The sequence below is a fragment of the Bison bison genome, unplaced genomic scaffold (genome assembly GCF_000754665.1).
Source record: "Bison bison bison isolate TAMUID 2011002044 unplaced genomic scaffold, Bison_UMD1.0 scf7180017864205, whole genome shotgun sequence".
Lineage (NCBI taxonomy): Eukaryota > Metazoa > Chordata > Mammalia > Artiodactyla > Bovidae > Bison > Bison bison.
The window spans coordinates 3,913,738-3,938,765 of NW_011494777.1; the positions used below are offsets into that span (position 1 = coordinate 3,913,738).

The window sequence follows — 25,028 nt, forward strand, 5'->3', positions numbered from 1 at the left end:
TCATCCTCTGTCATCCCCTTCTCCTCCTGCCCCCAATCCCTCCCAGCATCAGAGTCTTTTCCAATGAGTCAGTTCTTCACATGAGGTGGCCAAAATATTGGAGTTTCAGCTTCAGCATCAGTCCTTCCAAAGAACACCTAGGACTGATTTCCTTTAGGATTGACTGGTTTGATCTCCTTGCAGTTCAAGGGACTCTTAAGAGTCTTCTCCAACACTGCAGGTCAAAAGCATCAATTCTTCGGCCCTGGAAGCCAGTTCCATGTATGTGTTTTCTGTGTGCTCCTACATATCTCCCTGATAAACAACATGTTTCTGATACCTGGGTAGGTGACAAGTTGCACTTTGGTTTTTTAAGTTAAGTTTATCACTGACTCTTGTGCACGTGCGTGTGGTCAGTCACTTCAGTCATGTCCAGCTCTTTGCAACCCTATGGACTGTAGCCCACCAGGCTCCTCTGTCCATGGAATTCTCTAGGCAAGAATACTGGAGTACGTTGCCATATACTTACTTCTCCAGGGGATCTTCCAGACTGACTCTTGTTGAAAGAAAAAGTGAAAGTCGCTCAGTCGTGTCTGACGCTTTGTGACCTCATGGACTATACAGTCCATGGAATTCTCTAGGCCAGAATACTAGAGTGGGTAGCCTTTCCCTTCTCCAGGGGATCTTCCCAACCCAGGGATCAAACCTAGGTCTCCCACAATGCAGGTGGATTCTTTACCAGCTGAGCCACAAGGTAAGCCTGACTCTTGTTATTTAGCCCCAATTCTACTTTCTTTATTTCAGCATGGCATTTTGCTCATTCATTGGTAGATGCTGGCCTTAGATGGTTTTTTTTAATGTCATTTTTTAAAAATAATTTTTTCAATTGGAGGATAATTGCTTTACAATATTGTGTTGGTTTCTGCCATAACATCAACATGAATTGGCCATAGGTATATATACGTTCCCTCCTCCTTGAACCTCCCACCCCATCCCAACCCTCTAGTTTGTCACAGAGCACTCAATTTGAGCTCTCTGAGTCATACAACAATTTTCCACTGTCTAATTTTAAATATGGTAGAGTATATGTTTCCATGCTACTCTCTCAATTCGTGCCCCCGCTCCTTCCCCTCCTGTGTCCACAAGTCTGTTCCCTATGTCTGCATCTCCTTTGCTGCCCTGCACATAGGTTCATCAGTACAATCTATCTAGGTTCCACATGTATGTGTTAATATATGATATTTGTCTTTCTCTTTCTGACTTACTTCCCTCTTAAAGGGTCCCCTCGGCATCAGGAGCAGCACCAATTCATCATAGAAATCAAGGACTAAACACAAGTAAAATTAATAGCTTTCCTGGGCTCTGCCAGTATCATTTTGATGAGAAAGGCAACAGTCATCAATTATATTATTTAACAAGTCATTAAACTGAGAAGAGAAGGATCAGCATAACCAGAGTCCACTCATCAGTTTACAGCTGATGAATAATTATCCACTGGGTTTCTTAAACACTTTATTCCCTCAGTGTTGCTGTTAGATTCTCAACTGGGACCAACAAAGTCCTTGACCCAAATGACTCTTCGGGGAACAAGTGTCCAGGCACAATTTAGGCAGCTGCCCTGTCTCTTTCTCCACTCTTCCTCACTGCCTCTTCCCCTCCTCATCTTTCTCTTCTTTCCACCATCACCTCGATCCACAAGGACAGAGCACTTACTAGGTCCCTGATACTCAGAGCTGTGTACTCTCCTTTGTATTATTTCATTTAATCATTCCTTAACATATAGTTAGAAATGGTATTATGAACCCATTTCACAGGTTAAAAGTTGAGAATTCGAAATTCAAGTAACTTATGGAAGAACACAGTTTAGACTTAGAGGATGGTGTTTGCTCCTAGATCTGTGTGACTCCAGCTAAAGTTCTTATACCCGTGTGTCACTGCTTGTGCCTTGACTTTCACTTTTGTGTAGGCAATGTTGCTTTTTTCAAATTGGGATATAGTTGCTTCACAAGTTTGTGACACTTTCTGCTGTACAGCAAAGTGAGTCAGCCGTATGTAATACATATATCTCTCCCTTTTGGATTTCCTTTCCCATTTACTGCTGCTGCTGCTAAGTCACTTCAGTCGTGTCCAACTCTGTGCGACCCCATAGACGGCAGCCCACCAGGCTCCCCCATCCCTGGGATTCTCCAGGCAAGAACACTGGAGTGGGTTGCCATTTCCTTCTCCAATGCATGAAAGTGAAAAGTCAAAGTGAAGTCGCTCAGTCATGTCCAACTCTTTGTGAACCCATGGACTGCAGCCTACCAGGCTCCTCCATCCATGGGATTTTCCAGGCAAGAGTACTGGAGTGGGGTGCCATTGCCTTCTCCGTCCTTTCCATTTAGGTCACCACAGAACCTTGAGTAGAGTTCCCTGTGCTCTACAGTAGATTCTCATTAGTTATCTAATTTATACATAGCAGCGTATATATGTCAACCCCAGTCACTCAATTCATCTCACTTGCCCTTTTGCCCCTTGGTGCCCATATGTTTGTTCTCTACATCTGTGTCTCTAGTTCTGCTTTGCAAATAAGATCATCTATAACCATTTTTCTAGATTCCACGTATAAGCATTAATGTACGATGTTTGTTTTTCTCTTTCTGACTCACTTCACTCTATGACAATCCCTAGGTCCCTCCACATCTCTACAAGTGACCCAATTTCCTTGCTTTTTATGGCTGAGTAATGTTCCACTGTATATATGTACCCCATCTTCTTTATCCATTCTTCTGTTGGTGGACATCTAGATTGCTTCCCTGTCCTGGCTATTGTGGATAGTGCTGCAATGAACACTGGGGTGCGTGTGTCTTTTGGATTATACTTTTCAACAGGATATACGGCCAGTGATGCTGTTGCTGGGGCAGTGTTCTAGTGTATGTTCGTGTTCTCTCTCTACCTGCTGGATTTTCAGCTGCCTAAACTTTTAAATATCTGCCATTATTATTTTTTTCTACTTAAATGTCCTCCATACATTTAAAAATGAACAAAATGACATCTCAGCAAATCATTTTGTGTCACCTCTGATATAAATGTATACTTCATTTGCTACAGTATTTGCATTTTAGAAATGTTTTCAGGGAGTCCTCATTTGTAAATCAAAACTTTTTCAAGTTAATTACTCTATGCATCTGAAGAGAATTCACAATTAAAAGAAAAAAAAATAGAATCCTCTTTCCTAAAGCCAGTGATTGCTTGAATTCACCAGCCCATGCTTCCTGTCTTTTTGCATTCCACCCACCACACCCGGCCCCTAAGAATGAAAACAGGAACACACTCTAGAAACAAGTGTGCTCCTCATTCTGATGGGCTTTTTCCAGGCTTGAGCCCGTTTACTGTGTTGAAGGTCACCAGAGATCTGTGTATCCATCTGAATACTTGTAATGCATGTTGGAATGAGTGTTGGTATCTGTGAGTGAGATAGAAAGACATCACATGAGTTCAGCATCCGTGTAACATGGATGGCACTGCAGGGTACACTTTCCGGTGCTGGAGGGGAGGTGCTGGGGCTGCCATGACAAAGTTCCCAGGCTGGGGGCTTCCACAGCAGACATCTATTTTCTCACAGTTCTGAAGGGTTGAAGTCCAAGATGAAGGTGCAGGCAGGGCTGGCTTCCTTTGAGGTCTCTCTCCTCGACTTGCAGATGGCCACCCTCATGCTGCTTCTTCACTTGGTCTTTTCTCTGCTCACCTGGATTCCTGGTGTCTCTGTGTGTGCCCTGATCTCCTCTTATAAGGGCACCGTTCAGACTGGGTTAGGGCCCCACTAGAGGACTCCTGTTACCGTAATCACCTTGTTAAGGGCCCCATCTCTAAATGCAGTCACATTCTGGGGTAACGTATAAATTTGGGAAAGGAACACAATTCAGTCCATCATAGGAGGTTAATACATTTCTCTAATTTGCTCTTTAGAGCTTCATGTCTAAAAAATGAAGTCTTAAAATAACTTTGTTTCTATAAACTCAATGACCCACTTAGAATTGATAAAATACAATAGGAAACAGGAAAAACACACGTATTACATCTCTGGGATTTAGGGCAGCCCTAAGACCTCCTGAAGGACAGGGAAGCCTGGCATGCTGCAGTCCATGGGGTCACAGAGAGTAGGACACAACTGAGTGACTGAGCAATAACAAAGACCTCCTGAACTTTCTCACAGACCCCACCAAAACCCACCCTGTACTCTTATCCCATGGGCTCTGCTGGGACTCGGGAAGGGACTCCCAGGGATACGTGAGCAGAAGGGAATAAGCACTCCAGTGGTCCAGTAATAGTAAAATAAACCAGCAGCATGGGGAGCGGGGTCAGTGCCTCTAGCACAGTGAGGGAGGGGCCTCAACAGATGACCATGGGCTGAGACAGACTGATGCTGGGACCCAGAAGAAATGCCACTCAGGGTGGCACATGTTCTTTGACCAGGTTGGCCAGAGCAGAGGTTCTGGGAGTAGCTATTCCCTTCACCTGCAGGGAACACAACTGAGGGCTTTGGAGGAGAGCCTACAGGATCCAATAAGGTGTCCTGGTCCTAGTAAAACCTGCTGAGGTTCAGAGTGGAGCTCCACCTTGGTGAGAACATGAAGTTTGAGACAGAAGAGCATCATCTGAACAGAGGACACCAACAGCAAGCTTGGAAGGGAGGCCAGAGGTTCCAGCCAGGTTGTGGTCACTGCAGAGGACTTCCTGTTTCTGCCCACCCATGGGGGCTGAGGTCCTGCATGTACAGGACAGGATGGGGCCAGGCTGGACAGAGGCAGAGGGTACAGGTCTCACTACCAAGTGCAGCCGGGGCTGAGGCGCCCAGGCCATGGGGACACTGAGACCTGATTGTTGTTTGACCTTGTCTCTCCTTTGGGATTGTCCTCTCCTTCGTGAATAAATCCACTTCCTCTTAGTTTACTCTCTCCTTGACTGCATGTTTCAGAACACATTCTAGTGCTCCTAGAGGGATGAAGCACCTCCCTCTCAAGATGCAGTCTCCTTGTCAGTGTCTTAATTTAGTACTGAGCACTGTCAAGTCTGGAGAAGGCAATGGCAACCCACTCCAGTACTCTTGCTTGGAAAATCCCATGGGTGGAGGAGCCTGGTGGGCTGCAATCCACGGGGTTACGAAGAGCTGACATGACTGAGCGACTTCACTTTCACTTTTCATTTTCATGCATTGGAGAAGGAAGTGGCAACCCACTCCCGTGTTCTTGCCTGGAGAATCCCAGGGATGGGGGAGCCTGGTAAGCTGCCATCTACGGGATCGCACAGAGTCGGACACGACTGAAGCAACTTAGCAACTGTTAAGTCTTCCTCAGCAGCACCGATAGGGAGGGCCTGGGGCCATTGGCCTAGCTGAGGTCCCTTTAGTGATGACTCTTTAATCTATGTGGGTCCATGAGGATGTCTCCCTCACAGGGTGGGGTTTTCCCAAAAGAGAGGGCCCTGAGGAGAGAGCTCTGCATTCGAAGTTTCCCGAAGGCTCTTTCCTGACTTTCCGTTGAATTCCCCCTTCATATGAATTTTTACAAATGCATCTTAGTAGCTGTATTAGCTTGGGTTTTCCCTGATGGCTCAGATGGTAAAGAATATGCCTGCAGTGCAGGAGACCCTAGTTCAATCCCTAGGTCAGGAAGATCCCCTGGAGAAGGAAATGGCAACCCACTCCAGTATATTTGCCTGGAGAACCCCATGGACAGAGGAACCTGGCGGGCTACAGTCCATGGGGTTTCAAAGAGTCAGACTCAACTGCGTGACTAAACACTTAGATTTTTCACTTTTGTATTAGCTAAGAGCCCTGAGGATGGCTTTGCCAAAGGCCCTTCCCTGGTGGTCTGCTGCTTGGCGCCTCTTGTTCTTGCAGGGAGTTGATGGTGCGATGGGAGGTTCTCATCGTCTTGCATTCAGCAGCTGTTCCTTCTAACCAGGTGCCACGTCGGGTTCCCCTTCCAGGCCAAGGGAAGACAGTGGGCTCTGAATCACAGTGAGAGAAATGACCTGAGAGTCTAAGGAAATGTGGAGAGAACTCCCAGTGGTCTTGGGTAAAGTCTTCTTGGGTTAATATTCTGAACGTAAGAGATCTATTTTAGTGGGTGTCGGAGCAGCTGATAGACTGGTGACCTGTTGGTTTGCTGAGACTGAGCTCTCAGGGCAGCCCTTGAAGGTAGTGAGAGGGATGCTGTGGGGCCAGGCCACCACTGACCCCCCGCAGCGATGATGCACGGGGCCCTGGCACTGCGGCTTCTTGGTCCCAGTGGGGAGAGAGGCTTCACTGCAAGCCCCGCTGCAAGGCTCATCCTGCAGCTGGAAGCTCACCTCCACTTACTCCATTTATCTGAAGCCCTGGCAGAGGCTGCATGCTGCTGTGACCGAGTTGCCATGGAGAACTTGTATCCTCTTGGCTTCCTCACTGCTTTTACAGGCAGTATTACAGAGGAGAATGTCTTTGCTGCTAGGAAATATAAATATTACCCAGAGATGCTCATTTTCTCCCTCTATGATGATTATTACCAGAGATATGCAAGAAGACTTCATTACAGAGCATTGTCCTTGGTAATGAACCCGCTGTAGCTGTTCCGAGGATGGATCAGGCTGCCAGGAACAAATCGTGTTAACCCTCAACTAGCTACTAGATAGATATCTACTAGATAGATATGAAGTAGAACTATTTATACATTTGACAGATTTTTTTGTGGAGTACCTACTATGTATGAGGCCCTGGGGATACAGAGACAAATAATATACTCTTCTGCCTTCAGAGAACTTATATTCTAGTAAAGGAAAAAAGAACTGCAAACTGAATGTAAAATGGCTTGATGTATTCAGTCGTGTCTGACTCTTTATGACCCCCATGGACTGACTGTAGCCTGCCAGGCTCCTCTGTCCCTGTGATTCTCCAGGCAAGAATATTAGAGTGGGTTGCCATTTCTTTTTCTGGGGAATCTTCCTGACCCAGGGATCAAACCCACATCTGCATTTCAGGCAGATTCTTTAGCAGCTAAACCATGGAGGAATATTCTAGTAAAGGAAAAAAGAACAGCAAACATAATGTAAACAAATATTCAAACAAAACCACATGTTGTAATAGACTTCTTTACCAAGTGTAAAGAGGCCAAAATGTTCAGAATCCTGAAATGTCACATGATTTAGCACTTAGCGTGAAATCCAAGCTTCTCCTCTATAATTGCATCCTTAACTACTTATCTACCCTCACCGGATAGCCACTGCCCCACCACACACACACACACACACGCACACATATTCCCTGGCCTTCGCTGACTCTGCTCCAGTTTTGAAGCCTCCTTCCTAGTCTTTGTCTTGCTCATCCCCATACCAGGGCCTCTGTGCATGGGGCTGCTTCTGCCTGCAGGGTTCTTCCTCCATATCTGTACATGCTTACCCCCATCCTTGGTGTTAAGGGTCCACATCTCCGGCCTTCTGATCTAGAGCAGAACCTACTCATTCTCTAATATATCACCTTGTTTCATTTTCATCATCATATATTTTCTTCTCCTTTTTCCACATTTTTTCCTTGGCATCTTCTCTTTGTTTCTCACTTCCCCTGCTAGACAATACACCCCATAATAATACACGTCCTGCTTGATTGACGCCTCCCTAGCACTTACACTTAGAACAGGGTAGGTATGCCCTAGAGGTTTGTTTAAAGAAGGATGCCAGGGACCTCCCTGGTGATCCAGCGAGTGGCTGAGACTCCATACTCCCAGTGCAGGGAATCCAGGTTCGATCCTTGTTCGGGGAACTAGATCCCACATTCTGAAGCTAAGAGTTCACATGCCACAACTAAAGATCCCACATCCTGCAAGTGAGACCCAGCACAGCCAAATAAAAAGAAATAAGTAAAATTTAAGAATAAATGCCAGTGAGACAAGTGCAGTAGCCTCAGAGTATCTGCAGAGCTCTGACTGTCTAACTGGGATTGGTAGTGGTTACTTTCAATAATATATAGAGGACACATTAATTGGAGGTGAAGTAATGAGTGTAATTCTAGATATCCCCAGTTTGGGGTATTGGTGATGTCTGGATGTGACTGGCTCAGTGTGCAATTAGACTCACGACTTGGAGTGCCAGAGAGTTCTGGGAGGTATATATAGTTTTGAGAGCCATTTGCATGTACCATAAATGATCTAATTCAGTGTGAGATGTCCCTTAAAATTAGTCCCCAGGCAAATGTAGAGCAATGTTAACTTGCAATCCTTACAGAGTCTTCCGCAATGCAAAGTGTTCTCTCAATTACTTATTTATTTAGAGCAATGAAGTCATGTTTGGGTGGACACATTAACTGAAACTATCTCCGTCACTGATATTTTGGAATAATTAGGAGATGGTCAGAAAGAATCGATTAAAACATGGTTAAAGATTTTTAGCACTGATTTAAATAATTTTTATGGCTATGACCTGATGTAAACAGATTTTTAGAAATCATTTTAAAAAGCAACATAGTAAGTGGAAATCAGACGTATATACAACGCTATAGAAAAGTAAACAGCCAACTTCTACGCAAAGAGATACTGGTGATTCAGAGTTTAATTTCCATGGATGGCCTCATAAGGTGATTCAGAAAAGCAGAATGCGTGCTGGTACCAACACTGGTATGAAGATGCTGGGCTTTGAAAGCTGTGTTGGATGACAAGTGAATTCCTCCAGGGAAATCTAAGAGCCTGATGTCATGATCCATAGGAAGAGTTTAACTGACCCCCAGTGGGGGAAAAACAAGATTTCTAAATTAATATACTGGTTTATGTATGAAAGTGAAAGTCACTCAGTCATGTCCAACTTTGCAACCCCACAGACTATACAGTCCATGGAATTCTTCAGGCCAGAATACTGGAGCGGGTAGCTTTTCCCCTCTCCAGGGGATCTTCCCAACCCAGGCATCAAACCCAGGTCTCCCGCATTGCAGGCAGATTTTTTTACCAGCTGAGCCACAGGGAAGCCCAAGAATACTGGAGTGGGTAGCCTTTCCCTTCTCTAGGGGATCTTCCTGACTCAGGAATCGAACCAGGGTCTCCTGCATTGCAGGTGGTTTCTTTACCAGCGGAGCTATCAGGGAAGCCCAAGGTTTTTATATAGTGTTATTTTAAATGCATGTGTTCATTTAAGTTAAATAATTTAATATGATATATAAGCATTGGTTATTATTTTATCTTCATTCCTAAAAATTTTCAAAATTCTGTTTTGATTTTCCTCATTTGAGAAATGTAGGGCTATCTTGCAGTCAGGTCTGCCTTATTCTTATCTATATGTATAGTAGGTGGTAGTTGAAACACAAGAGGATTTCAGTGGGCAGGAGACAGGGTTGAGGACAGAGTCTGTACCCACCCTGAGAAAAGGAGTGGAGGAAAAGGAGTCTTTTTAGAAGACTAAGGGAAATGAGAATTTAGGAAGTAGAAGAACCAGGAGAAAGTAACGAGGTTGATCCCAAGAGAAAAGACCGTGTCAAAAATAGGGGATTTTAATAATAATACTAGTAGTAGTAGTAATTACAATATAATGGATTGGTCTGTATGTCCTGGACCTTTCCATGGAGCAGTCAAGTGAAGCAAGACTGAAAAGAATCCATTGCATTCATATAGTGTCTGCTGGTCACCTTGGCCCAGGCAGTTTAAGTGGGGTGAGAAGGTCAGATGCCTGCTGCAAAGGTGTGAACAGAAGCAAGGGAAGCACAGGCAGGAATGTACATCTTTTACAATTAGTTTGACTGCAGGGGAAGGAGAGGTATGTACTTTGGCTCAAGGGGGTTTGCAGTTTCAGGAGTTGTTTCTAATGAGAGGAAAGCATTGGGCATCATTGTAGGTTGAAGAACAAAAGCCAGAACAATCCAGAGAGTAAAGGGTACTGATGGCATGAACAGTGTCCCAGCAACGAGGGTGTGAGGAGACCAGGTCAGATGGACATGAGTTTTGTCCAGATGATGGAGCACTTCTTCCCTTGGACCAAGAAGTAATGAGATGAGGGACGATAGAAGTCTGCAAGCATGGAGGTCACACAGCAGAGCACGGCCTTAACCTTGGCAAACACCTCAAGGCCAGGTACCTCGTTCTGACATCATCAGCGCAGGTTGAGCAACAGGTGGTAGGGTCTGAGCTCTGAGTTTAGAATCCTTGACTTCCATTTTGTTCCGTAGAACATTATTGGTAAGACTTGAGAGGGGCTTCCCTGGGGGTCCAAGTGGCTAAGACACCAGTGCAGGGGGACTAGGTTCAATCTCTGGTCAGGGAACTAGATCCTATATGCTGCAACTAAGAGTTTGCAGGCTGAAAGTAAAGATCACACGTTTAAAAAAAAAAAAGAAAAGAAAAGTAAGACTTGGGAGAGTCCCTGATCGCCGTGATTTTTGTGGCACTTGCTCCCTTTCCACCTGACCCAGAAACCCCTTTCTCTCAGTGTTGCCCTGGGAACAGGGGGAGGAGCTTCATTGCCCCCAAGGTCTCTCAGTGTTGCCCTGGGAACAGGGGGAGGAGCTTCACTGCCCCCACGGTCTTCTCAGATGGGCCTGCGCTTCTCTTTCTGGGCTGCAGAGCACCAGCCTATTGAATGGGAGCATTAAACCGCATCTCCAGATCCTCTTCCAGTGCCAACATGTGATGTATCTATAAACACTTAGCTCCCACCAAGCCCTTAAATAATAAAACAAGGTGGAACATAATGAAGGGGCCCAATGAGTCGTATAGACAATTTGTGCTACGAGCAAGTCTTTTTAAGTTGACGGATGTGACATTGTTCTCAAGGAAAAGAAAACTTCAGCATTTTATTTTCAAGAATTACCCTGATCCAAATTAGGTCATGGGCGTGTGAGGGGGGAGGTTGGGAAAAGTCCCAGAGCAGCGCGCAGGTGATACAGACTTGCCTTTCTTCCTAAGCCCAGAGAAGGCAGAGGAAAGGCCCCAGCGAGTGGCATGGCTGGCTGGAGCCACTGGGCTTCCGTCTGGGACACCATTTCTGCCTGCAGAACAATGAGCCTTTAGGCCCCGGGACGAGTCTGTTATCAGCCAGCGGCAGGCTGAGGAATAATCTCCAGCCACTAGCGACAGTGGGTGCCGTATCTCAGGCCAGTTAATGAGCAGTCTTTAAACTGCATCGGCTGGATTTTATTATCCTTTAGTTTTACACCTCTCAGCTTATCTCCTTTTTGTTGTTCGGTGGGGCCCCCACCCCCTCCACAAAGGAGAAGATATTAGTTGACCTTTTTACTTTCCTCCCTTTCTTCAAGTTGGAAGCCACAGCATTATAATAAGCCTTTGTACAAATACACACAGGTGCCTGCATAATTAAAATGACTTGCCTCAGTTTCTTGTGTTCAATACTGGATCCAGAAGAGACAAATAGGTATCTGCTGCATATTAACAGAACAGGCCTGAGGAGCCAGCCCTGCTGCTTATTGGGGTCTTGCTCTCTGAGCTGGGAAAGGATTCATCTTCATCTCCATCTCAGCGAACCCCATGGATTCTGCTGTAGGAACCACTTCCTACACCAGCTCAGAGACACCTAGACGAGACCTAATAGGATCTCGTCTGCCAAGGCCAATGGTTTCCACATTGCCGATTCAGTTCAAACCATCAATTGGTCTTTTCAATTTATTGCCCTGAATATTCAACTGTTATTCCAATAGGAGTTGACCAGGCTGGATGAAGGTTTTATTTTGTCCTATCGAGTCACTGGGACTTACCCTGTGACACTGCCCTCTGCTCTTGTAACCTGTTCATGAAGTATCTTCTCTGAGTCTGGAAGGGCACTCCTCAATGAGAAGGAAGAGGACATCTTGGGATGATCAGAGTTTCTCTCTCTAGATGAGCGCGCATTGGGAGAGGCCAAGTCAAAATTATTCTGAATTCACAAAAAAAGTCTAAAATATGAAACAGTGACCCGGATATGCAGAATTAGTCTGTAGTCAACCTTAGTTTTTCACTGTTAAAGACATACATAAGTTAGTGACAAAAAAAAACTAAAGAATTTTGTCTTATTAAATAAAGTGTTTGGAAGAATTCAGAATGATTTCCAAAAGGAGTTAAACATGAAAATGAAAAAGAATTAAACAATATACAAGATATTTTTATGACCTTGAATATGGGAATAACTTCCTAAGCAAGACTCGAATACAGAAGTTATAAAGGACAAGGTTGACAGATCTGGTGATTTCAAAAAGCATTACAGTGAAAGACAGACTGTGAAATGAAATTAAAATATAAATAGCAATCTTGAATAAAATATCCTCAATGCCTATAAGAAAAAGTCAACCAGACACAGAATATACATAGATTTCTTACAAATCTGACAAAAGGAAAAAAAAAAAAGACAATCCAATAGAAAAAAATGAATACAGAGAAAATGTATTGAACAACATAAATAGATAATAAATATAATAATCATTTATTCCAGTAGAAGTCAAATTTTATAAATTATGGCAGGGGGGTTTTTTTTTTTTTTTTTTTTTTGCGGCCCTGAAAAGGGCCTTTAGTTTTTGTAAATGTTTCAAGCTAGATGCTTTGCTCAACCACCAAAACCGTAAAGGGTACGGCCCTGACGTTTGAGCGCATAGACCACATCCATGGCAGTAACAGTCTTGCGCTTAGCGTGCTCCGTATAGGTGACCGCGTCCCGGATCACATTTTCCAGAAACACTTTGAGCACCCCACGAGTCTCTTCGTAGATAAGACCAGAGATACGTTTGACGCCTCCACGACGAGCCAGACGCCGGATAGCTGGCTTAGTAATACCCTGAATGTTGTCCCGCAAGACTTTGCGATGGCGCTTAGCACCCCCCTTGCCGAGGCCTTTGCCACCCTTCCCACGACCAGACATGGTTGCTGTCGCAATCGCAGGAGGTATTTTAAAGCAATGGGATTGGCAACATGTATGGAGGTAAATAAATTTCATTTTGGTGAGAACCAGAGAGGTAGGCATCCTCATGACCGAAGGTGAGGTTGAAAGCTGGTAAGCCACGAGGGACAAGACTGGGAGCATTGATCAAATTTTAATTGAGAATTTCTAAGAATCCTTTCTAAATAAAGTCTTACAGAGGTGGAGAGGAATGTTCACGGCAACACTGTTAATTGAGAAAAAGCAGAAACAACATGAATGCTCGTTAAGAGGGGAGAATGTACAGGAGTTCCCTAGTGGTCCAGTGGTTAAGACTCTGTGATTCCAATGCAAGGGGCACAGATTTGATCCCTAGTTGGGGAACTAGGATCCTACATGCTGTGTGATGTGTCAAAAAAAGAAAGGAACATGTAAAGAAATTCTGGTATATCTTTCTATGCAGCCAATAAAAAGAATAGGGAAGGGCATACAGCTATGGAAAAGTAGCTCGTGAAAAAGTTGCAGAATCATAAGTATATTATTATCCTAGATACATAAAAAGATCAATGCATAGACACATATTTGAATCTGTGTGACTGCACCAAAAACGCATTATTAGGTTGAATCACAAAAGGAGGAAATGGATGTTCTCAGTCATTAAATGGCCCAGGAGTTTTTCCACCACGTGGCAGAGCAGACTTAAACCCAGATTCCCTGATCCTCAACGTTTCTCAAGCATTGAAGTGCAGTAGAGCAGGGCTTCTCAAAGGCGCCTGAGGGCCTGCTGGGGTTTTGTTTTAACTTCAGATGCTGTTCAGTGCAGCTGGATGGGGCCTCCCGAGTCAGCTGCTCCCTAGTAATGCCAGTGCCGCTGGTCAAGGATAACACTTTCAGAGCAAGAACTTAGAATTTCCTCGAGAGTTTCCTGCCCTGGCATCAGCCTTAGAGATAAGAAAACTAAGTGCTTTTGTGTGAGAGTGACCATGCTGCTGCTGCTGCTAAGTTGCTTCAGTCGTGTCCAGCTCTGTGTGACCCCATAGACAGCAGCCCACCAGGCTCCCCTGTCCCTGGGATTCTCCAGGCAAGAACACTGGAGTGGGGTGCCATCGCCTTCTCCGGGGAGTGACCATGAGATGTCATTTTTGTGCCCAGTGATAGTGTTGGGGAAAGAGATGGTAGTGAGGGGACGAAACGGGAAGGGAAGTGAATGAATTGAAGTGAGTCGAAGATGCAATGAGATCTCCAAAGTATGAATCCCAGATAATATTTACACGGATGCTACAAAGAGAAAGTTGAAGAAATTATACATGTAAGTCAAGTCAAATGTCTCCAGGTACTGGATGAGCAGATAATTTTTTAACTTGATTAATCCAGATAATTGGTGTGAGTGAAAAGTGAAAGTGTTAGTCACTCAGTCGTGTCTGACTCTTGCAACCCCATGGGCTCTAGCCTGCCAGGCTCCTCTGTCCGTGGGATTCTCCAGGCAAGAATACTGGAGTGGGTTGCCATCTTGTTCTCCAGGGGATCTTCCCGACCCAGGTGTTGAACCTGGATCTCCTACATTGCAGGCAGATTCTTTACCATCTGACCCAGGAGGGAATTTCTTTTATCACTTCTTACACTCATCCAACTGGACAGTCATTGCAAAAGGTGCTGAGAACAGTGTCCGTGGTCTTGCTGAGACCATGAGCCCTCTTTGCTGGAGATGTGGGAATTCTGCCGTCTTTGCTACCCCAGTCCCTCCTGCTGTGTGACTGACCTTCAGAGGTAATTTCCAGCTGCCAGCTAGAGCACTGATTTCCAGCAAAACCTAATTACCCAGGCCTGGTCACTAGCTACCCTCTCTCCATAGAAATGCACTCTGATGCCATGAATTACATGTTTTCCTAAGAGATGGGCCAGGAGGATTAAGATATTTTGTCTTGATTGTTGAATGCCTTTTCCTTCTTCCCTTCCAGAGAGCTTAGGAGGCAGTGTAATTGAATCTGTGTTTCTCTGTTTCTTATGGCAGAGGAATCTGCTCTCAGGGCATCTAACAAGGAGGCACTGGCCAGGAAGCAAACCCAGTTGCATTATTTAGATGTTATAAATCACCGTCTCTCCTTCAGTGCCGCTAGCTCCCCGCTCAGCATGACTGATGGGCAGAGATCATACTCAAGGTCCCCGAACACTCAGCTTCCCAGGCTCTCCTGGGCAGGGCTGAAAGTTCTCAGAGATGCTAAGTTTTTTAATTTCACAGGTGGTGGTGGACAGTCCTCTGGGCAGCCTCAGGAGAGGGGTCTGTGAAATGGCAGATGCGTGGGGCTGGAGATCTGACTTGTGCTCTGCTTCTCCTTGAGTTCACTCAGCATCCTCACACCCCTCATTAATCTCACTCAGGCCTACTGCCCATCTATAAAGTGGGATAAGTAATCCTACCTAATTTCATGGTCTTTTATTTAATTACTGAGACACTTTGTTTATCCATCATCAGAAATGAGCTGGTCCACACAAGTCGACATCTAAATAAAGCCCCAAAGCAATTTTTAAATTTCAAGCACTTCTATGGAAATATTTCCAAGAGATTCTGTGAAAGAGAAACCTTTCCTTGGCTTCTTAAATACAGTAGAGCTGATATTGTTTAATCTTGTTTTAATGACTCAAGGTCATCATTATGAATAGTGTTTATTGAGCAAGGCTGAGTGTCAGAGATACCCTCCAGAGCTATTGAAGTGCATGGCTATTTGCTCCTGTGAAAAATAGCCCCCAGACGCTAAGCTTTTGAGTTCTTGCGTCTACCTTTTATAGTATTTCCTGATTCCTCCTTGCTGTCAGGTTACCAGTCATCAATTTTTTTGCTGCTGGAATTCATTTATCTTTACTCACCATATGCTTTCCTCCTGCAGACCCTGCCCTGACCCCTTTCATCACATCTAAGTGTTTATTATACAGTCACACTCAAAATGTGATCCATTGATTCCCCAAGACCCTTTCAGAGAGGTTGTGAAGACAAAGCTATTCTCATAGTATTACTAAGACATGATTTGCTTTTTCCAAGTATTGGCATTTGTCCTAACAGTACCAAGGTCATGGTGGGTGTACTGCTGAATCTTACCACTCATCAGTGAAGCATCACTGACATCTGCTCATCTTCACTGTACCCCTCATCACTACACACTCACAGTCAGAAAAAGAAAAGAATAAAAAGCCAGCTTAGTGAAAGGAGGCATCAAAATTTGATTTTATTACATCTCAACACTGAATACCTGGCTTTTCTCTACTCTGTGAGATGAAACAGAGGTCCACCTAAAGCACAAAGCACGGCTCGTTCTCAAGGAAAAATCACTTGTTAGACAATTTGAGTTACAAGCTAAAGTAGCCCCTTCTTTGTCTGAGAAACAACATTTGTCCTGGAAAGAACAATTGACAGATGCACGACAGTCACCCAGACTTTGTTATTCAGCAGGTATTTCCTTGAACATGAATAATGCAAACCTGGAAACTCAGGGAACAGCTGACAGCACTTGTAACAAAACATACAGTTTGAGTTTTCCCGAATTTGGGAAATTTGTACTTACTTCATTACCTTAGTGGGTTCCCAATGCCCAAGGTTTTCTTAATGAGATTGGCAGTGATATTCACAACTCTGTGTCTTTTAAAATTATATAATGAGGTATGTTAGAATGTGGAAGATCTGCACAAATCAGTGGATGAAAGTTTTCTAAATAATCAACGCACAATGTTCCCAAATGATGCATGGATAAAAGAGCCAGTCAAAGGGGAAGACAGGACAGAGGATTTTAGAGTAACAGAATACAGAATGTTCCTTGATCTAGGGGGTTTCAGATTTCACAGTGAAATTAAGCTTTAACAAAGTACCACTTGTTAAATGCTGGTGTATACCAAGGGAAAATACTTGCAGCTATCTGAAAAGGCTACTAGATACTTTCTTTTGTGACTGTATCTCTGTGTGGCATTTTCTTTTCACACTTCAAACACAACAACCTATTATAACAGAAGCAGATATGTGAGGGGATCTAACTGTGCCTGCTTAGGGAAATATTAAAGCTACTTGCCAAAATGTAAAACTCTTCTCACTAACTTTTATTTAAGAAGATAACCATTTTTCATAGGAATAGGTTACTTATGTTAAAGTGTAACGAGTTTATGACTGTTATTTTAAAGAAATAATTAATTTTTTCAGCTTAATTTCTAGTCTGATAAATATCGATATTGATAGGTATAATACAGTAAAGCAAGTTCTTTGTGGTCCTCAGTAATCTTTTAAGTATCAATGAGTCCTGAGACCAAGAAGTTTGTATTATGGCGATGAATTAGCTCTTGGTTCTTGTATAGCATTGACTCCTCAGAGCCTCACAACAATCATGCAAGGTAAGTTGATAAGGAATTGCCATCACCATCTTGCTGCAGGGAAAACTGAGGCATAATTAATTACGGCAAGTCTAGATTACAGTCCATATCTTCTACCCGTCTGGCTGGAGTGTGTTATTCTACAATTAGCCTGGAGATCAGAGTATAACCAGATTTATGCCATTTGTGTCTGACATGAGCATAAGTCAGGTCTGAGTGGGCTCCTGAGCTGGTCCTGGGTCATGCATGCTAAGGTGGTACATCACCCGTCTCCATTCTACTCAATTTCCTTTCTTTCCTCTACCCTCACATCTTCCTGTCTCATTCCTTCACTCCCTTCAGGGGTCTGCTTATGACTGCTGTATCAAAGAGGCTTCTCTGCCCACCCAGGACAGAACAGCCCCAGCCTCCTCAACCCACTTGGCTAGTTTTCCCTGCAGGACTGGCTCATCAGTGTGTTGACTGGCCCTTCTCACTGGAATCTATGCTCTTACGTATCTGTTCTGTGGGTGTCCCAAACACAGAACTGTGCCTGGTACAAAGGAGGTAGTCGAATAAACAGCAAGATCCCAGTGAATAGCACAGAGAACTATAGTCAATATTTATAATAAACTGTACTGGAAAAGAATCCAAGAAAGAATATATATGTAATAAAGCCACTAACTATACATATAGTTAGACCACTATAAACTCTGCTTCCAAAAAACAAAAGGACGCTGTCCATATTTGTTGAGTAAAAGAACGCATGTCTTGAGATGTTTGGGATGTTTCTTTGGGAACCATTGGTCTGGCCAGATAAGTCCCCTCCCAGACACATCCTGGGTACCACCGTATGCTCTGAGCAGCAGCAGGACTTATTTCCCTTCCTCCTTAGCAGGAATAAACTGTGGGGTAAGAGCTTCATTTCTTCCTGGTCAGACAACATTCTGAGCCTCAGTCTCTTGAATTATCACAGCAGTATCTTAGGTTGCCTCCTCTAGTCAGCAATCTCTGGGATGGAGGTTTTAGCTTTGGATAGAGATTTCTTGGAAACATCACTGAAAGGAGGCGAGGAGGCGGGTCTGGAGGCTGAGACCTTGAGCTGAAAAGCTCCTGTCACATGTGCCTGGGCTCATCCTCCAGGGAGCTCTGGCTGCTAAGAAGCTGTCCTGAGTGGAGGCTAGGGTCCAGCCCCTGTGGCATCGAGACATGCTGCCCTGAGATGGGACCTAACATCGCATGGGGCAGCCCATCACTCAGTTCCCTAAGGGGACTCAGCACACAGCACTCCAGACATCTGAGTGAATGAGTGTTTCAGTGCAAAGGGGCAATCTGATCAAGCATGCATGGCCTTCGCCATAGAACACGAAACAGGGAAATTCATGGCAAGTGCATGCCACTCTGCAATTACATGATACATTTTAGTTGCTATCATCATCATTACCATCATTGTTGTTGTTTTGACATTTCTTTATAGCCCTTATTGTTCTCTGATGTTATATTTATTATTTATGGGTTGTCTGTTTATGATCTGTCCCTCCACTAGGAGATAGGACTTCTATCATTCAATGCGTTGTTATCAGTCATTCATCAGTCCTGAAACACAGCAGGCGTTCAGTGAATATCCATGGAAGGAATACATCCTTTTATGTTAATTCCTTTTGAAGAAGGGTGTGTGAGTGAATGCAGCCCTACTCAACGACTCCAGTGTAAGCTTCTTAAGGTCAGGGCATGTGTCTTACATCTCTTGTTATTGTCCTTGTTGCCTTTCGAAGGTGACGGTTCGTTTGGAAGGTGTTCAGGGCTGTTACCATCCTACCCACCCATTCCCAGCTTCCTCTCTGCTCCTGTGTTTTGTGGAGCATGCTGACTCCCTCTGGTCTCTGCACCCCAAACAAGCCCAGGATGCCCTTCCCGAACTTACAGGCTGAGCTAATTCCTCCTCATTCAGCCTCAGTTCCTCCTGGTTCTGTATGCTCTGCCTGGTTCCATTCATCCCCTTGGCTTCTCCCCTTAAGTCATCTATATTACTCTTCATTGTAATTGTCTTTATGACCCCAAGATTCCAACTTAGATTGTCTTTTATGTCTGTATTCCTTTACTGCCGGACAAACAGTCTTGAATAATACATCTTCCTAGAACCACAGAATTGTAAAAACAGCATTATAGAAGGTATTGTTTAAGTGGCTAAGTCATTTTAAGTGGCGTGTGTTGGGCAGTACAGCAATAATAGCAGGCGTTTACTTTATAACTTACCCCCGACAAGGTCAAAGCACTTTTCATGGACAGTATTGCTCTCTCCTCCACACTTGATGCCGTGGGTGCATCGCATTGCCTCTTGGTGGGGAGCTTTGGGCCTCCCCCCTCACCAGCCTTTGCATGAATCCCGGGTAGAACCATTTATCATGTGTTGAACAAATGGAGGAACAAGTGGTTATGGGCTAACTGGGAAGCCCTACAGTCTGCTCTGCTCTTTTCTTTTGCTGCTGATGACAGTGCAGTTGGACATGAACCAGAAGAGACATGAGGACATTAGACCAGACTGTACAGAATTTTCTTCCAATTAAAATCCACAAACCCTAAAATAATTGACTAAAAATAAACTTTAAAAGATTCCAGCCTGGGGTGACCTCTCCTGGTTTAAAATTCCTTTAGCAGTGATTAGAATTCTTAGTTATTTAATTCACACAGCCTTGGACATCTTTTCTTTTGTTTGACTTGCTCCTTAAAATCATTCATTGTTATTTAATATTGTCTGTTTTGTATGGACTGTTTCTCCATTGTGCCGTGTTCTGCTTCACAATGGAAGCCTGTTTATCCCTAGCTGCAGTTCATAAAAAGCCTAGGCTTTCCTGGGAGCATCTACAGGTGCCTCTGTGAGGGCTGAGGAGTGGAGGGAGGGAACAAAGGAAGGAATGGCTGTGACCCAGACCCCCTGACTCCTGACTGCATCCTGGGATCCTATACACATTCTCAGAGCCTCCCCAGAAGAGCAGCACAGTTTTTATTACTTAGTGAATCTTCATTGTTCAGTTACTTGGTCACATCCGACTCTTTGCGACCCCATGGACTGGAGCATGCCAGGCTTCCCTGTCCTTCACTATCTCACAGAGTTTGTTTAAATTCATGTCCACTGAGTTGATGATGCCGTCCAACCATCTCATCCTCCATTGCCCCCTTCTCCTCCTCCCCTCAATCTTTCCCAGAATCAGGGTCTTTTCCAATAAGTCAACTCTTCACATCAAGTGGTCGAAGTACTAGAGTTTCAGTTTCACCATCAGTCCTTCCAATGAATATTCAGGGTTGATTTCCTTTAGAATTGACTGGTCTGATCTCCTTGCAGTTCAACAGACTCTCAAAAGTCTTATCCAGCACTGGAATTTGAAAGCATCTGTTCTTCAGCACTCAGACTTCTTTATGGTCCAACTTTCACATCCTTACATGACTACTAGAAAAAAAAAAAACATAGCTTTGACTATTTGGACCTTTGTTCGCAAAGTGATGTCTCTGATTTTTGATATACTGTCTAGGTTTGTCGTAGCTTTTCTTCCTAGGAGAGCAAGCATCTGCGTGGATGTGTCAACTTTAGAAAAATGCACAACGTGAGAGTTGTGAGTTAAGGTTTATTTGGGGGCAAAATGAGGACTGTAGCCCAGGAGACGGCACCTCAGATAGCTCTGAGAAACTGCTCCGGAGAGGCAGCAGCGAAAGGTCAGTATATATGTGATTTTGGTGAGGCACATATTTTTGCAGATATTTTGCACATATTACTGCTGGTTACGAGGAGCAGGCATCACCATGAAGGATTTTACTGTTGCTCTAGACATGAGGAGATACAAGAGTGGGACTCATAAAATCTGCTCCTGAAAATGTCTATCTGAAGACCTGTCCTGCCAGTTTCCAACCCTACCCCTCTCCCCTGCCTGTGTACAGAGTGCCTCATTTATGCTGTCCACCCTGAACTCCTTTCAGAGAGTGTTGAAGGTCAGCAGCTACAGCAGAACATGACTTAATCCCTGTAGAGGTTGATGGCAAGTGCCCATGGCAAATGCCAATTTGTAGTTGACAGTAACTAAAGATTGGGGCCACAAGCAGAAGGGGTAAAGATTCCTTTGGGGCCAGAATGAAATATGCTATCAACAATGTCAGTTCCCTGAGTGATGCAGAAATGAAGTCACTTCCCCTCTGGTAGACACCTCTTCTGCTACTCCCTCTGCCAAGCACCTGATAGAGGTCTATCCTGGAGAGTGACATCAGTTATTCGAAGGACAGCACCGGAGGTGGGAACACCCTCCCTAACGGGGACTTCCCTCTGGGAACAAGGTGACTGTGGGTTAGACGACCCCCTGCAGGCCCCTGGATCCTCCAGCCTCATTTTCCTGCATTCCCAAGGCACCACCTGATGCATGGGATCCTTTGTGGCATAAAGGGATGTTTTGGCCCTGGGAATTTAAAATAAAAGTAGAAAGGAAATGAGGAAGCCCAGCGGAACTCTTTTTCAGAGCTGGTTCCAGGAGCATAGGAGTAGATCAGGCTGTTTAAGAATACCCCGTTATGTTTTAAGAGAAGGGTTTGACCTCTACTATATCCATGTTTATGTGATACTTTCTATTATAAGTGCATCACACTCTGTTCGTAAAATTACAAGAGTCTCCCAGGAAGAGAGTGAAGCGGCTGGTATCCCGCACTGCCCCTGACATGTTTATTCAGTCCGGGTTGGGACATGATTGTTATAACCTTATTGGAAAAAAATAAAATAAATTGACATTTTAGACTGGAAATCACATCATTCCTAGGTGGTGTGCACGCCGCTGTGTGCAGATATTATAGGTCCCTGCAGTCAAGAAGCAATTTCTGTGCTGGTGTGGGTTTCCCATAGAGTAGCCTGATTGGATGTGAAGGCAGCCCACTGGCCTCCCTGCAACAGGCCCATAGACTCAGTTATGAGGAAACACAGACACCTTTCTGCCCCAGGACCAGGGCTGCCACATCCGTGAGAAGCTCTGGGCGCTGGCGCCCTGCTCTCTGAGCTCTGTCCCCTCACCCCAGCTCTGCCCAGAACCCCTTCGAGGGGCTGTCACTGTGAGCAGTCCCGGAAGAGGTGGTGACGCATCACCAACGTAGAGGGACTGCCCGGCGGGATGATGAGATGCCTGGTGGCTCCTGATCGGCTATCAGCCCACTGAAGCCTGACCTCGGGAAGATGGCCCCAGCTCACTGAGCGCTGGTCCTCAGCCTTCTGAATCAGATGCTCATGATCAGACTTCTGAGATGCCTTCTCCTGTCGCTGACCTTGCCAAGGACGGTGAGCAAACGCTGAGTGAGTTACTTGAACTTTATTCCCCCAAGAGCAGGTTAGGGCCTGGAAGAAGCTGGGTCTGTTAATAAAAACACAGGTGGCAAGTGACTCTGTAGTCACATGGAGTGTAAAACCAGAGACCACACGAATAAGCCCAGGGTGACACAGGGGATGCAGGAAGAGTCAAGCTGACAGGTCCACTGAGTGGTCTCCTGGGCAGCCCGGAGTCGTAGCTTCCCCCCTAAATGCTGAAAACTACGCTTCCATCATGTCCTTTGCACACAGAGAGTGTCTTTTCTTGCTACTCGTGTGACTATGAGAAGTTTGATGAGAAACTTAAGTGAGTAAATTTAAGTGATTAAAGTGAATGATTTAAGTGAAGGGATTTCTCCCCTGGCTCCAGAATTCACTAACCAAGAGACAAATCAGTAATTTTCTTCAGAGGAACTGGAATAAAATAGCTTAAACTTTCCCGAATCCTCCAGTCTCCCCATCCACCACGCTGTTCCAGGTCTGCCTGATGAAGTGGGGTCATCTGGAGGTCAGTGTCCATCACGGCCTGGCCACACCCAAGGGCACCTCCTGGCCACACCCCAGGGGCATCTCCTTGCACCACTGCCCCCAGCTAAATCGCATGCAGCCTTTCCATTCCAGCGGATGAGCAGTTTAGATGGCATGCATCTATCTCTTGATGGGTTTGTGTTTGCTGCTGCTGCTGCTGCTAAGTCGCTCCAGTCGTGTCCGACTCTGTGCGACTCCACAGACGGCAGCCCACCAGGCTCCCCCGTCCCCGGGATTCTCCAGGCAAGAACACTGGAGTGGGTTGCCATTGCCTTCTCCATTGTGTGAAAGTGAAAAGTGAAAGTGACGTCGCTCAGTCATGTCCGACTGGTAGCAGCCTACCAAGCTCCTCCATCCATGGGATTTTCTAGGCAAGAGTACTGAAGTGGCATGCCGTTGCCTTCTCCGGGGTTTGTGTTTAGGTGTGAATAAATCAGTGGATAATCAGTCTTATCCCCAGAACTGGAAAGTGAGATGGGAAACTAGGAATGGGTCTCATTGGCGAATTCCCTTCTTTCACTCGCATGCTTTCCCAGCAGCTCTCTGTGAGCCCCCGCCACCTGCCAGGACTTGCAGTGGGCAGGGGGGTGCTGTTGGGGACACTGTGGATGGTCTTGGCATTCACTAAGCTTCCTTGGACAGGCTGGTGACAGAACAGAGGTTTACACTCTGATGCAGGGTTTTCACGTGGGCACCTTGACATCCCGAGACACATTTCTTTGTTGTTGGAGACACATCGTGAGACCTTTAGACACATCCCTGAACTTTGGTTTCTAGATGTTAGCAGCACCCCCTCCCCAAGCCCCACTTGTGACAATCAGAATGGTCCTCAGAGGTTGCCAAGTGAGCCCTTCGGGGTAAAAATCACCAGGTTGCACTTAAGTGATAAATATAATGATGAAAACAGGCCTTACTGGAGCCTAGAGCTGGGGCATCTCAGACTTCAGGATCAAGGAGTCAGGGTCTCCCAGAAAACAGATGGCACCATTGACCTTGAACAATTGTAGGCAGGTTAATAGGGCTTCCCCGGTAGTGCTAGTGATAAAGAACTCCCCTGCCAATCCAGGAGACATAAGAGACCCAGGTTCAATCCGCAGATCAGGAAGATCCCCTGGAGGAGGGCATGACAACTCACTCCTTGCCTGGAGAATCCCCATGAACAGAGGAGCCTGGTGGGCTACAGACCATAGGATTACAAAGAGGCAGACACGACTGAAGTGACTTAGCACACACACATGCACAGGCAGGTTAATAAGAGAATTATTTATAAGGTGTGGAGAGGGTGTGCAGAGCCACACAAGTAGTGATGTACCCAAGGCTGAAACAGTAGGGCCGTTCCCCTGACCCCTTCCATCTCCTCACTCCCAGTCAGTAGGTGAGGAGGGATCTACCTGCCCAGGAGGGGAGATTTGTGGGTGAGAACCAGCTTGAGAGGAGCTTGTTCTTTACCCAAGTGACCAGCTGGGGGTGGCCTTCTGGGAACACACATCTGAGCTCCTTCCCTCCCCCTGGCCACCCCAAGCAGAAGGCTTTTGTAGCCCATGTGTGCCAGGTAGCCCAGGAGAGAGCAAGACAAAGAAGAGGTGCTGTGTCCGAAGGCTGAAAATGAAACATCTGGTATTACAGGCTTCCCTAAAGTGGAAAAGTTAAGTTGAGCCCCAAAGGATACACTAGTTACTTGGGGGAAGGTGGAATAGAGCGTGCAGATAAGGCATGTCATTTCCATTTCACAAAACTGAGTTAAAAGAATCGTTGTTGCATTTATAGTTCATCTGTGGAGCCCCTACCAGCCTGGCTGATGAGAAAGTCGATCTGAGTCATGTTTAGGGAGCTGTTTTTTCTCTCTTGAGGATCCTGAAGCCTTAGAACATGGTCTCTGGGTCTCAGTCCTCGGGGGTGGGAGCAAGACACCCCTCTGGATGAAGGAGCAAAGAGTGGAGGATAATGGCATCTCTGCTTCTGGACCCAGCTTCGTTGTCACCTGTCTGCATCGCTGTCACTTACAGGCTCCAGCGGGGGAAATGCA

The 25,028-nt window shown here is 45.3% G+C and overlaps 2 protein-coding genes across 2 annotated transcripts in view; one reads left to right on the forward strand and one right to left on the reverse strand.

Annotated features, from left to right (window-relative positions):
• Positions 1-25,028, forward strand: part of OPCML (opioid binding protein/cell adhesion molecule-like) — a 527,809-nt gene that overhangs the window by 463,943 nt on the left and 38,838 nt on the right.
• On the reverse strand, positions 12,505-12,824 carry LOC104991990 (histone H4). The gene has a single exon (XM_010844693.1). The coding sequence runs from the start codon at positions 12,814-12,816 to the stop codon at positions 12,505-12,507; it is 312 nt and encodes a 103-aa protein (XP_010842995.1). The 5' UTR covers positions 12,817-12,824.

Bases quoted from the DNA above. Each gene is read 5' to 3' on its own strand.
- LOC104991990 (XM_010844693.1), bottom strand. From the start codon at position 12,816: ATGTCTGGTCGTGGGAAGGGTGGCAAAGGCCTCGGCAAGGGGGGTGCT.